Source organism: Lactuca sativa, chromosome 8 (genome assembly GCF_002870075.4).
Source record: "Lactuca sativa cultivar Salinas chromosome 8, Lsat_Salinas_v11, whole genome shotgun sequence".
NCBI classification, from domain to species: Eukaryota; Viridiplantae; Streptophyta; class Magnoliopsida; order Asterales; family Asteraceae; genus Lactuca; species Lactuca sativa.
The window spans coordinates 136,509,934-136,525,293 of NC_056630.2; the positions used below are offsets into that span (position 1 = coordinate 136,509,934).

The following is a 15,360-nucleotide window of genomic DNA, read 5'->3' on the forward strand; positions in this document are numbered from 1 at the left end:
GCTTATTGAACCTTGATATTACAGATTTAGTGTTTGGAATGATAGATCTGCTTGAAATCGTCTGAATGAGGAATCAGGTCGAAGGGACCTGCCGAGTCCATGGCCAGACTCGACGAGTCGGTGAGGGTTTGTCCCGATGGGTTTGATTGTGCGATAACTCGGCGAGTTAGGCTGGACCTTCTTGAGACTTCTCATGAAACGAGGGGACTCGACGAGTCGCAAGAGTCCACTCGACGAGTCGGGTCAAACATGGACTGTTGACTCGAGTTTGACTTCTGTTGACTTTGGGATTTTGGTCAACATGAGCAATAGAGACCATGGAAGGGTAAAATGGTCTTTTATCCACTTTAAAGAGTTAGAGAGAGAAAGAATAGCCTTCGGTTATCTGAGTCGTGAAAAGAGTATTAAGTAGAGATATTCATCCTTTGTGTTAGGTGGAGGCTATTTCGAGATCCGAGCGCGAGGTTATTTGCTCACCTGCTTGCGAGGTGAGTCTTCTCACTATACTTTACCTTGAGTGGTAACTTACGTGTGACCAGAGGGTCTTATGTATATCGAGATATCCTGCTATTTGTTTTGTGATATGCTTACTGTGTATTATATTGAGATGTTGAGTTGAGGGACCAGAGGGTCCATCCGAGTTGTGGGACCGGAGGGTCCCACTGAGACACATTGACCGGAGGGTCTTATTGAGTTGTAGCCTCGAGTGGCTAATGTGATGTGTGTGGTATTTTGGGGAACTCACTAAGTTTCGTGCTTACCGTGTTATGTGATATGTATTTCAAGTTTTCTCAGGATCGTGGGAAGGCACCGACACCGGCTTGATTGTACACACCAGAGAAAAAGTGGTGTTTTGAGGATCCTGGATTATTAATCGATAAATTATGGAGTTGCGTTTTGTAAATTAAATCAATGAGATTTTTGTGTAATGTGTTATGAGAATTATGTGATTTTAAAATGAAAATTTTGTTTGAAAATTTATGATGTTACAAGTTGTTATCAGAGCCTTGGTTTGAGGGATTCGGATGCACCTCCGGGTGTGTTTGAACTCAAACTGAGGATTTGAGAAAGATTTTCAAAACAGATAATTTTTTCTAAAAATCAGAGAGAGTTCAAGAGAAAACGAGTTGGAGTAGTGTGTACAATCAGCCAGAGCCCGAACGGTGATTTCCCAAAATACCCTTAATTTTGTGTTATGAGATATTATGCATGCTAGAGATAGGCTAGGTATTTCATAATTTAGGACTACAGTGGCCTGATTTGTGATGCATTAGCCTAGGAATTGTGCTATCTGTGATTTGCTTTTTAGTATGAGCTGAGTATGAGTATTTAGCAGAGATCACTTAGAGAGGGTGCTTGAGTAGAGAAGTAATATAGGAGAGATGCCTAGATGAGCATTGGAGTGGCCTAATGAGAGAGTAGTTAGATACCCGCATGGAGTAGAGTTGCTTGGGTTCGTTGATACCTTTTGAGAGTGAGTAGAGTAAGTGGAGTAATAACCTATAGTGGTTTTATGTGTTAGTAGAGATTATTTTATGCCCGGATGTTGTTTGCTTCGTGCTTTGTGGGACTCCAGATGATGAGAGTCAGCTACTAAGTGAATATGACGATATTCAGGAGGTAGACGGTTGGCATCATAAGGAGTTCTTCAGCAGATGGTGGCAGAGAGTGAGAGAACCTAGGAAGAGCCTAGGGAGTGACCATAGTTAGCTGAGTGCGCTGATAGAAGAGAGTATTCCATGAGGAGCGACCAGGTTTAGCGAGATTGGTGATCGAGAAGGTTGAACAACTACTTAGGAAATTCGGGACGATCTATGTGGAAAGTATGGGTAGATGTGACAGGTAGTATAGGCCCGTACTACTGAAAGCAGAGGACCCATACTTGAAACAGGGAGAATTCCAGAAGTTCTAAGTATCGGATTGAGACGAGAGAACATGGTTCGAATACCATGATTCGTAGCGAACTGAGAAAAGGTAACATGGTTCGCGTACCATGATTCATATTAGGTCGATAGGTGGCCACATGGTTTGAGTACCATGAATCGTGGCGGTTAGTGCTTATGGTTTACCAGTTATTCTATTGTAAAGGGTTAGACTGAGATCATATGTGATAGAGTGTGGGGCTAGAGGGCCATTTTGAACGAGTTTCAGTGGGACCTACCTTGAGAAGGTACTTGAGCTAGTTTCGAGAGATTTTACTGGTGAGACGCCAGTTGGAGTCGCAAGAATCAGGGATGAGTAGGGATGAGGCTTTATGAGGGATTCTGGTATGAGTTAAGCAATCGGCCGATAACGGAGATGTCACTTTCTGTGACCAAGAGTTGTGCTATTTCGGTTTCCTGTGAGGGGAAGAAGAGATATTGAGCTTCCGGTTTCAGAGTTGGAGGTAAACCCTGTGGGGTAGCATATGGTTGTGATCTTTTCACCAGAGTATTTGAGCAGCATGTCTACTGTCACACCCCCAAACCGGAACGACGGAAACGTTCGGGGGCGGAGGACGTCATGTTCAGTATCATAACCATAGTGAAGAAAGTAAACACAACCATCATAAATATAATTTAAAAGGTTACATTGTTGCAAAAATACATGTTTCCAAATAAATTACATATGATGTCAAAATAGTTCAAAATAAATGTGCGCCTTAGCATCTTGCCTTCAAAATCTTGTGGTTACCTATATTACTGATTACCTATATTATGAATGAAAAATGAATGTTGTTCCTTAAAGTTTGTTACAAGTTTGTTTCTAGAAAATCCAATATTTTCTAAAAGGTTTATTGTAGTCTTAACTGAACCAAGACTTAAGGCCCCGTTTGATACACATCTTTCCAGGTCCAAACAGATCTTTCTGGCTGAATGGACTGGAAAGATTGTTTGATTTGCACAAAGGAAAGGGTCTTTCCCGGTAAGATATGTCTTTCTTAGAAAGCCTCAAAATCATATATTTCTGGCTGAATGGGCTGGAAAGACAATTATACACCAAACCCCGCCTCTTTCTTTCATTATTGGATTATTAATTTTTTTTAAATAACTTTTTTTAAATTTATTTTTTATTGAATTATTACTTTTTTTCATCATTCAACACAGTCAATCAGATGTACAATCAAACAACATGGTTTCTTTCCCAGTCAGAAAACTTTCCCAGACAGCACTTTACCAGACAACACTTTCCCAGACAGAAACTATCAAACGGGACCTTAGTATATGTAAGTAAATCATCATACTTATATGTGGTTTTATATTTATATAAAACTCCGTTGTGTGAAATCCTTAAATTCCCGTGAACGGTGTGTTTGTTAATTTCCCATGTGAGTTGTTATAACCATAATATGAATCGAAGACCTCGTACTCGACGTTCTTCAAGCGTCGAAATGTTATGACACTTGTCACCCCAGACCTGCCGGTCTAGTTGTTGCAAGCAGCTCAGGTGCGGGTTGTCAAACTCAATGTGGATCTATACACAACTATCACGCTCTCCCTACAAGAGATTCTGGCTATAACTACAGGACTTTTCTGTTGTACTAAAGAGTACTCCGAAGATGAATGTCTCACAAATTTATTCATTAACATGTTCACGTAGTTTGTAATAAAATACTCGCTTTGGAAATCGATAGTATTACCACTTCTTTGTTAAATGGGGTGTCCAAACTATACCTATTTTAGTTTTATCAAAATGTTTTATGTTGTAAATGAAACCTTGTTATGCATGACCTGGTATTTCAATAAAATAACATTGAAAATTCTAAGTATAAAATCTTACACACCTTGCTCAGCATGTTACAAGGTGTGAATAACTCTTAAACTTGTTTTAACAATTTAATTATTAACTGTCACTGTTTTAGATTATTTATAGAAAAATCATCGTAAGTCAAAAACTAAATTCGTAAACTCGAAGAGCTTGGAAAAAGAGTCTACTATGTTCACAAATTTTCTTATAATTTTTGGTGGTCTCAAAACAGTTCATTTTCACAACCCGGTCCAATTTCGTTGCTGCAGTGATAGGCAGTTTTGTAAAAATCACCATAAATTGTAGAAAAATCGTATGGGGATGAGCAAGCAAGTAGTCATTTTAAATTTATAAACCTGAACCATTTTCACATTGAACAATTTCGAAAAATATTAAGTTTAATTTGGGTAAAACAGTTCGTGAACAGGTCACAACTTTTTGTTGTAAGCTGTCAAGTTAAGTTTCAAATATGTTTTGGTGTTTTAACTTGTATCCCCCCCCCCTAAAAACTAAATAAAACTAGAAAATTTAGGGGTATGAACTCACCTTGAGTGATTCTTGGAAGAGTGGAAGGTCGAAGACGAGGAGTATGAAGTCAAGCACACTTGATGAACACGTGAGAGTTTGGGTGATCCTAAGAACGATTTTTGGTGTTAGAAGGTGTGTAGATGATTTGATGATGTTATGGAAACACAGAATAACACTTGAGTTTATATGAAATACTTACCAAAAGTGATGTAGTAGCTCAAGAACACTTGCACAAGGTGGTGGAAAGTAGAGAGAAAGAAGCTTTCTTGAGGTGATATGAGAAGTGTGTATGTTTGAAATGAATAAGTAAATCAAGAAATCCTCCAGGGATTTCTTTATATAGACGGTTGCTAGAGCAACTTGTGAGTTTGAAGTGATGTGTACATTGGTTTGTGTGATGTGGATAAGGTTGGACTATTGAGAGGATGACACATGGAAGGCAAGTGGGCACACTTGACCCACTTGTGGGGTAAATATCTTCTTAATATAAAATAATGATTTTTAATTAATACATCCCTGAGAAATAAATAAAATATGAGTTTTGGGGGTTTAAAATGGTAAAAATACGAATTTGGTGAAAAAATCTCGTCAAAAACGGGCTTAGGAGGCGAAAGTAGTCGAAAACCGGAAGTAGGAAGCGAACCTACGAGGGGTTCGGTGCTTAAGGCTGAGGACCGAGAGTGGCACTAGGAGGGACCGAAGGTGGAGGCTCGGGCCCGAAGGGTTCGGTTCGCAGGGTTCGGTCTGAGGGGTAGTTTCGCTTCTGACAAGCTTGCCTCTGACAACTTCGGTTCTTAAGAGAGGTTCGGCCCTAAGTGGTTCCCTCTAAGAGGGTTCGGTTCCTAAGAGGGTTTCGGCCCTAAATAGCTGTTTTTCAATATAACTTCTCGTTTTGAGTGATTTTTGGCCAAGTTAAGGGTCGGGATGACCCGGTTGACTATAAAAAGTTGAGAGAGATTTGGGAGAGATTTATTCTTAGCCATTATCATCGAATAATTTTGCAATGCAAGGTCCGTGGACCCCGTTATGCTTCGTTTATGATTATTTTAAGTCCCCAAAAGGGTTCATAGTCGTGTTTTGATGCGTTTAACTCCCTTTTTAGGGTTTCACATTGATAAACACATAGATTTACCGATACACTCGAATTCTTGACATACAAATGTACGTTTTCATAGAATAACTTTTAATCATACAAGTATTATACAAGATTGACCGGTTTGACTTGTTGACTTGACCTTGACTTGTTGACTTTGAATTTGAATTGAATTTGGCGGTTGTCACATCTACTGCGAAGTATGTTCCATTCCATGAGAGAGTTATTAGTGGAGACTGAGATGTAAGAGAACAAGGAAGTACCTTCCTGGGTGAGGCATACTTTTTAGCAGCAGTTCCAGGAGATTTCGAGGAGTATACCAGGGCAGTGGCCCTTGTTGCTTGTGTTGTGTATCGGTTGTGAGAGCGGAGTCTCCTGTTTCTATGATAATCCACACGATGGGATGTTGGGGGAAGGATTGGAGACGAGAGGTGTGATAGTGGATTATTTCCAGATTAAGAGACGGGACTAATTAGGGACAGATGGAATATTTGGCGGTGTGTTGGTTTGAGATTTCGGGGTAATTGGAGTTATGTGGTTATTGTCCGGAAGATCATCGAGCGCGGTGTGGTATATCCCATGAGGCGGAATTGGTGCATCTGGCGAGCCAGTCTGTGGAGTAGACTACGTATACCAAATGGTGATGGTTCGAACCCTGAGTGGGGGAGAACTGGATTATTTACTGAGAGAATCAAATAATTTTTCTAGTGCGGTTAGAGAGCTGGATATGGAGACCTGCAGTGCGGATTCATGAGATCATGGTTATTGGTTATCAAGGCAAGGTGCAGGGCAAGACAATGCGTGTTGTACGTGGGAAGGAGGAGTGCCTCCACAACGAGTAGCTGTTGGGCAGGCGCCTTAGGATGATGAGAAACTCTTTGAGGTTGTAATGGTCGAATTCAAGGTGGTTGGCTCGTAAGGATAGTTTCGACGGCGGAGAATTTCCAGTTCGATGTATGGGTTGTCATGTTCACTTTGGGGAGGGCGACAGTTGTTGGCAGTCAACTTCAGAGTCGATATGAGTATTCTCGCATGGGTTTGAGCCATATAGGATGAGGTTTCGGATGGCCGTCAACGTGTTCTTGACATTGACGATTCCTCCGTGTTTCAAGTTGTGAGTTGGAGTATTTTGAGGTTGCGAGCGGTTCTAGTGGAAGATCGGTGTATGAGACAAGACATCGTGAGATTTGTGATGGTGTACCTGATGGGTTTTGGACATAAGAGCTTTACCTATGTGCACATACAACCCTATAGCTTGGATCTAGGTTTCACTAATTGAACATGCAATAATTCCAAGACTTTCATGGCTAGATCTAAGAACAAAACATATGAAAATAGATCTAGAATAATACCTTGAGTTACTTGTTTGAAACCTTCTTCTTCATGGAGCTAAGAGTCACAAATGTCACTCCTCTAATGCCTTACAAACACCAACTAGCAAGAAGGTGATTTGAGAGAGATGAGGAAGAGGGAAGTCGGCTCTAGGGTTTCTCCAATCACAATGGTGGCCGATTTCCTCAACCCTATGGGTCTATTTATACTGTGAGCTCCTAGGGTTTCACCCTTAAACCCCAAAGCAATCCAAATCCCTTCCTAGATAAGGCCTTGGACGATTTCTAGGTGATCCATATCCCTAAAATCGTCCAACCCTATATCCATAAGGATTATCAGCTCAAAATACAACTTTCATACATTTGACAGTTTATACCCCTTTATTCAATTAATCTCTTTAAATCACCAAATTAATTCCTAATTAATTTATGACTTATATTAATCAAATAATATTATTATTCTTTTAATATATTTTTCTTATATTATATTAATTATAATATCTCTTCTCTCTAAATCACCCTGTCAAGTTGCTATGGTGAAGGCAACCCAAAAGGACCATGCACAATCGGGTCAAGTACTTACCAAATATAGTTACAACCTTAGACACTAATCCAACAGTCTCCCACTTGGATAAATCTAGTAACTATAAATGCATACACAATCCGATTAGCAATCGTAGCTCTCAAAGATGTTGTCAACTCTGATCTTATCAGTAACCTGTCCTTCAGATAAGGGATCGTACAGCCCTCTGTTTTGATATCGTGCAAACGATTTCATGAGACATAGTCATCCTCATCGTCCAACAACTTTTTCTTTATCTCAGATTTATCTAACATAGAACTTAATTGAACACATCAATTCAGTCCTGACCGGGCTCGACACATAAGTCAAATCAAATCATCAAGTGGCCGTGATATCGCTTTTACCTTCTTAGGATAAAAGTAACAGATAAACTTCGACTTATATGCATTTACTTATCAAGTAACCAACTATACACAACAATGCGTTTTATGACATCAATTTACTGATGCGGTTTCGCATTATCAATGTAGAACCAATTAATATATAATAAACCATATATCTAGGTTTTAAGACCATATGATATTATCGTCTTGCGATCATTCCAAAATGATTCCAGCAAGCGCGGGTTTATTCCAATGCTCAAAACTTGTTCATAAGCACTCATGAACGTTGCAACAACCCTTTGCTATGTCTAATACCATTTAGACAATCTACACACCAATTCATGACAATCTTCATTCATACCTACTTCCAACATATGAACGATTGTGGACTGTTTGAATAATTCGATTATTCTTAATAAACTCAATTATTCTGGAAGTCAAAACATGCAAAGTGAAACAATAGCTAAACAATTAACATAAGACAGTAACAATACTTATAAATAATACTCCTTTATTTAATCATCAAATGTCAATTACAATAATACTCCTTTATTTAATCATCAAATTTCAATTACATTTATCTATTATACGTTTATAATACTATCTAATCTAAACTAATATCATCCCTCGGCCCAATACTCCTAGCATGCTGCAAGTGCTTGACCTTACTCAGTCCCTTCGTAAGCGGATCTGCTGGGTTATCTTCTGATGATATCCTCCTAACCACGAGGTGTCCTTTTTCTACTCGGTGTCTAATAAAGTGATATTTTCTGTCAATATGCCGAGATCTACCATGATCCCTCAGTTCCTTGGTCAAGGCAAACGCTCCTTCATTATCACAGAAAATTTCCATGGGCTCCTTAATGGCTGGCACAACTCCAAGATCGCCAATGAAGTTCTTCAACCATATTTCCTCCTTTGACGCTTCGCTTGCTGCAATATACTCTGATTCGCACGTTGAATCAGCTACAGTTTCCTATTTGGAACTTTTCCAAGTTACCGCTCCTCCATTAAGGGCAAAGACCCATCCCGACTGCGAACGGTAGTTGTCCCTGTCGGTCTGGAAACTGGCGTCACTATACCCTCGCACCTTAAAGTCATCACTCCCTCCGAGGACTAGAAACCATTCCTTGGTCCTCCGAAGGTACTTAAGGATGTTCTTGACCGCAATCCAATGCGCTCTACCAGGATGCCCTTGATATCTACTGACCATGCTCAAAGCGAAGGCCACATCAGGTCGAGTACAAGTCATAGCATACATGATCGAGCCAACTGCGGAAGCGTAAGGTACTCGGCTCATCTCAACTATCTCAGCTTCGGTACTCGGACTTTGAGTCTTACTCAATTTGGTATTACTCTGTATCAATAGTTCTCCCTTCTTCGAGTTTTCCATGCTAAAACGTTTTAGTACCTTATCTAAGTAAGTATTCTGACTAAGTCCTATTAGTCTCTTACTTCTTTCTCTCACTATCCTTATTCCCAAAATGTAGGAAGCCTCTCCGAGGTTCTTCATAGCGAAGCACTTCCCGAGCAAGGACTTTACCTCCTGCAGAGTCGGGACATCGTTTCCTATGAGCAGTATGTCATCGACATATAAAACGAGAAAGCTAACTATGCTCCCACTGGATTTGACATATACACATGATTCATCTTCGCTTCGTACAAATCCAAACTCTTTGACCTTCTCATCAAAGCAAAGATTCCATCTGCGAGACGCTTGCGTAAGTCCATAGATGTGTTGGATAAGGTGTCGAAGTCCATAACTATTTCTGGTATGTACTTGACCCGACCCGACATGGTCCATTTGGGTTGCATGGCACCATGCAATTGGATAAACTAAATGAGAGAAATAACACATATGGTTTATTAATATATTATAAGTTCTAATATATTAATAATATTATTTAATTAGTTTTGATCAAGAATTAATTTAGAATTAATTAAGTGATCAAAAAGATAACTAGTTAAATATATGGGTAGATTATGTAAATCTTCCATATCTTATATAGTGGGCTGAAAGGCTCCATGGATTATCAAGTTGGGTTCCACCCATAGGATGCTCCATGGAGTTAACCCATGGATTGAGAAATGAAGAGTCATGTTACATTAGGGTTTTACCTAATGCAACACACTATATAAGGACCATGTCTCTCCCCAAAATCGGCTACACTAGTGAAACAAGAGGGCTTGGCCGATTTTGAGTGTGTTAGATTATTCTCTCAAGTTTATACTTTGCATTTGGTGTTGTGTGAAGCATTTGAGGCATCACACTTGAGGTGCTAGGCTCACAAGGTTTCAAGGAACACTTTCATCAACAAGGTATGTAGTTCTATCTTTTATACAAAGAAAAATTGTTCCCCATGTATGCTAGATAGTTTCATAACCTTGGAAAAACAACTTTGCATGATTATTAGACAAACATAGATCCAAGGTTATTAGGGTTGCATGTACACTTAGGATGTGTTAGAATGCTCAAAACCCATCAGTGGTATCAGAGCCTATGCTTGTTTGTTTGCTATTTGTGCTAAATAGTTGGAAAAAGTCGATTTTGTGCAATCTGCCTGATGAACTCGCCGAGTCCATGGGGGGACTCGTCGAGTTCATGTGAATCTTCAACCTACTCGCCGAGTAGGTTCATGCACTCGGCGAGTAGGAGGCTCAGAATGCAGTTTTTCGACTTTAGTTGCTGGAAATGGACTAGGAACATTACCCTAAACTGTTTTGGTACTTGAAAACTTATTTTAGTGGGTGTAATGTTCATGCTAATCCATTTACAACAACAAGTTATCAAAATTACAAGTTTTTAGGTGTAATTTTTGATTCATGTAAGTGTTCATATTCATGTTCTTGATCTTATGATGTTTAGATGATCATAGGAATTATTTTTGACCTATGTGGTAGATTAATTCATGATCATTATGTGTTTTAATGGAGTCCACAACTTGTCCTCAAGTTATGGAAAACCAAAAGTCACTTTGTTTAAAAACCATTAAAAGAACACATGGGTTATAAAAATGAAGAGTCTTCAATTTTAATACTCTAATTAACTGATAAGTTACAAGAAATGAAAAGTTTTGAAAGTTTACAAAACTTGCCCTCAAGTTTTGGAACAAGTAAAGTCTTGATTAAAACTTTAGTTCCAACCCTTAGAATTTTAAAACTTAAAATTCAACCCTTATACTTATAATATTATAAGCTAATAATAATATATATGTATAAGATCAAAGTCGTCTTACCGCTAGTACGCCTTATTCACGAAGTCGGTCTATAAGGTGGGTATAAGGTTGTTGCCTATAAAATGGCAACTTAATGGGTATAAGGTTGTCGGACCAGACTCTCGAGAATGAGTTTGGCTTTGGTGGTGTATTGAGTAGGTGAATGAGATTCCATACTCCGAGAAGGGTTTCTTTTTCAGGGTAATGTGTATCTTATGATGTCTTAGACCTAAGTAGGTCAGTTCAGTTGCATGGGAAGGACCGCAAGATGCATGGAACTAATGAGTAATAAATGACAGAGGTCGAGGGTGAGACGATTTCAGGTATTCGCTTGGGGCAAAGCGAACTTCGTGACTTGTGTGTCACAATGGGCCGAGATAGTTGTTGTGAGAAGGAAGTCAGCGAGACGTTTTGGGACATGCAAGGGTAACCTTTGGAGGTTCGACGGTGGAAGAAGAGTTGACATGGTGCTCAGTGTTGAAAGGGATATCTGAGAGGAAGCTGAGGCTTATGATTGCTAGATGTCAGAGGATGCTTCTGAGCAAGCATGAGCATTTTCCTGAGTTTGAGAGTAGGGTGTTTAGAGTCCTTTGTTCAGATGGGATTTAAATGGCAGTGCAGTGGATGGGTCCCTGGTGTAGCGTGACGCTTTCGCTCCTTTGAGTAGGATATGGAGCGCTTAGTATGTTTGGTGTGAGTGGTCGGTGGCAATTTTTGGGCTTTGTCTTGTCCGTAGCAGTCGCAACGAGAAAATCAGAGGGGCAATGAGTTTCGGGGTTTGTTATTCGAGGAGCATCTTGAGAAGGCAGTCTGGTTGTGTGACAGGCCACTAGACTTTCTAGATTCTGGAGAGTCGGAAGGGGTAGCTTAGTGGCAGATGGGTCTGTCCTTTTTCCAGGGAGGAGTTCATGTTTGGATTCAGGTGTCCAGAGAGGAAGATAGTTGTGTGGTATGACATCCTTTCAATGGCGTTGTTCGGTTATTGGATTAGATTTATATGTTGTTGAGGAGCGATTTCTAGGACGAAATCTAATTAAAGTGGGGGAGAATTGTAACATCCAAATTTTTCAGGGATATTATTGTGTATGTTAATCTTGAGGTTGAAGGAGAGACTCGAAGAGTTTAAGGTCCAACTCGCCGAGTCGAGTCGAGTTGCTCGCGTGGATTTAATGAGTGAACTCGACGAGTTAGAGGAGGGACTCGTCGAGTAGGTGTTGGGCAGAGAAACCCTAATTTCCCAGGTTTGGGACCTATTTAAGGACACTTATAGCCTCCATTTCGTCTCATCAGTTACTCTACACCCCTGAAAGCAAACCCTAATTGCTATTTAAGCTAGAGAGTGAGAGAGAAGCTCATAGTGTGGTTCTTGTGCATCATTTGAGGAAGAGGATGAGGTTATCAAGCAAGGAGCTGGAGTTGAGGCTGTTGGATCTAGTGATTTCTTGTCCAGAATCTCCTGAGGAAGGTATGAAGTCTTCACCTTTCTCCTTATTTTGGATAAATCTCACATCTATGGAGTTTTATGGCTTTTTGCCATCTTTTGTTTAGGTTTTTGAGTAACATGAGTTACCAAAGAGTCTAGACCTCAGATCTTGACCTTGTGAGGTCCTTAGAGTCTAGGTGTCCCGACTTTATTCATCCATATGAGGGTTATTGGGCTTAATATTTCATAAAGGGCTTGTATTAGCATTTTGGAGCAATAACATCATGCATAAACGTAAAGATCGAAGCTTTACGTGCTTATTGAGCCTTGATATTACAGATCTAATGTTTGGAGTGATAGATCTGTTTGAAATCGTCTGAATGAGGAATCAGATCGAAGGGACCCGCCGAGTTCATGGCCTGACTCGACGATTCGGTGAGGGTTTGTCCCGATGGGTTTGATTGTGCGATAACTCGGCGAGTTGGGGGCCAACTCGACGAGTTGGGCTGGACCTTCTTGATACTTCTCAGGAAACGAGGGGACTCAACGAGTCGCAAGAGTGCATTATACGAGTCGGGTCAAACATGGATTGTTGACTCGGGTTTGACTTCTGTTGACTTTGGGGTTTTGGTCAACATGAGTAATAGAGACCATGGAGGGGTAAAATGGTCTTTTACCCACTTCAAAGAGTTAGAGAGAGAAAAAATAGCCTTCGGTTATCTGAGTCGTGAAAAGAGTATTAATTAGAGATATCCATCCTTTGTGTTAGGTGGAGGCTATTTCGAGATCCGAGTGCGAGGTTATTTGCTCACCTGCTTGCGAGGTGAGTCTTCTCACTATACTTTACCTTGAGTGGTAACTTACGTGTGACCAGAGGGTCTTATGTATATCGAGATATCCTGCTATTTGTTTTGTGATATGCTTATTGTGTATTATATTGAGATGTTGAGTTGAGGGACCAGAGGGTCCATCCGAGTTGTGGGACCGAAGGGTCCCACTGAGACACATTGACCGGAGGGTCTTATTGAGTTGTAGCATCGAGTGGCTAATGTGATGTGTGTGGTATTTTGGGGAACTCACTAAGTTTCGTGCTTATCGTGTTATGTGATATGCGTTTCAGGTTTTCTCAGGATCACAGGAAGGCACCGGCTTGATTGTACACACCAGAGAAAGTGTTGTGTTTTGAGGATCCTGGATTATTAATCGATAAATTATGAAGTTGCATTTTGTAAATTAAATCAATGAGATTTTTGTGTAATGTGTTACGAGAATTATTTGATTTTAAAATGAAAAACTTGTTTGAAAATTTACGATATTACAGGGCTAAGGCCCAATCTTGCCCTATATTGGCTACACCTCTGTAAATAAACATAGATGAACGAGCATAAACGAACGAAAATAAACAAACATATAACATAACAATGTATTTTAATTGAACATATATGAACATAAAATAAACTTACATAAACAAATATAAATGATTGTAAACAAACAACATAATCGAACGTTCGTAAACATAATTGAACCAACAATATCATTGTTCATATTCGTTCATTTAATAAATAAATGAATATAAACAAACTTCCTATCAAAATGTTAACAAAGTATTCGCTGAAGATTTTATTTGTTCACAACCTTAAATAACACCACAACCTCCAAACATTATAGTAAATATTTATTTTTCTTTTTTAAACTAAACGTTATATTTTTAATCGAAATTTATTGGTAATCCCTTTCAGTTCACCTCATTTCCGCAGCCTGTTTAAACTTTAAATATTCATCCATTTTCGTTGCGCTTTTATCCCCACTATAAACACCCGCCCCACACCAATCAGCACCACCACTCAAACAATCCAAAGGTATGAACACCAAATCTTTTCTTTACGGGATCCAATCGCTCTCAGTTTCATCCAGTAAGCCGCTGATTTCATCACTCCCACCTCATATTTCTTTCAAATTCAACAATACCCATGTCAAAATATCTCAGATTTCGATTCGAACACCACGTATAACAACCAAAGTCTCCGCCTCCGCCTCCGCCTCCACCGCTGCAAACGGCTATTGCATACCGGCCCAGGTGAAGGAGACATTATATGATCTACTTGGTATATCGGAGAACGGGACACTCTCCGAGATCAAACAAGCTTACAAGCAACTGGCGCTAAAGTACCATCCGGACGTATCGCCGCCGGAAAGGATGGAGGAGTACACTGTAAGGTTTATAAGGGTACAGGAAGCTTACGAGACCTTATCCGATCCGGAAGCTAGATCCATGTATGATAGTTGTATGGCGAAGGGCTTACACCTGGCCTTTTCAGGTAAGAGTGGAACCCGATTTGAATCGAGATCCGATGATAAAAGCCGGTGGAAGGAGACGTGGAAGGTGCAGTTATCGGAGCTGAGGCGGCGGAGCAGGGTGAGTTCGAGCAGAGTGGATTCCGCGACGGGGATGTCGTGGGCAGCTCGGATCCGGAGTCAAGGGAGCAAACCGTCGGCTAACGGGGCGGATCAAGCCCAATAAAATCCTTCTTTGCCTTATGGCCTTTTTAATTTTTGTAACTTTGTTACCTTAGGATGTAAATATACTTTTAAGTGTTCAGAACTTGTTAAATAGATTGATAAATAAATTATTTAAAAGTGTATATATTTTAGCATTTCATAGTATGTTTATTTTATTTAAATCGTACGATAACTATTACGACTTGGATATAATTTGAATAAATCTGTTATAAATAACAAGATAAATAATCGACGGATAATGAAATATGAGATATTTTTAATTTATTTTTAAATATATATAAATATTCTAGATATTTTAGTCTATTCTTCCAATAATGTCTTGTAACATCACTATAGATAACTTTGTGACACTGATTTTATTATTATTGTTTTTTTAATAATCAAAACTTAAGTTCAATTGCTAGCTTTTAGAGGGTTTTTGAGATTTAATTTTGAACGTCAAATTGATTTTAGGCAAAAGACTTATTATTGACTTATGAAGATAGAAAAAATAGTGTTTAAAAAAATGTTTGAATTATTTTTTATGCTTACAAATGTAAAACAATCAATAAATTATTTTTTTTTAAGTATTTTACGTAGCTTATCGATCTAAAATAACCAAAAAAGAACATGACTTTC

At 39.4% G+C, this 15,360-nt stretch overlaps 1 protein-coding gene across 1 annotated transcript; it reads left to right on the top strand.

Annotated features, from left to right (window-relative positions):
• The first annotated feature begins 13,969 nt into the window (after positions 1 to 13,969).
• Positions 13,970 to 14,864, top strand: LOC111907641 (chaperone protein dnaJ 20, chloroplastic). Its single transcript, XM_023903437.3, has one exon. It carries the CDS (start codon positions 14,084 to 14,086, stop codon positions 14,741 to 14,743), a length of 660 nt encoding a protein of 219 aa, XP_023759205.1. The 5' UTR covers positions 13,970 to 14,083; the 3' UTR covers positions 14,744 to 14,864.
• Positions 14,865 to 15,360: the final 496 nt, after the last annotated feature.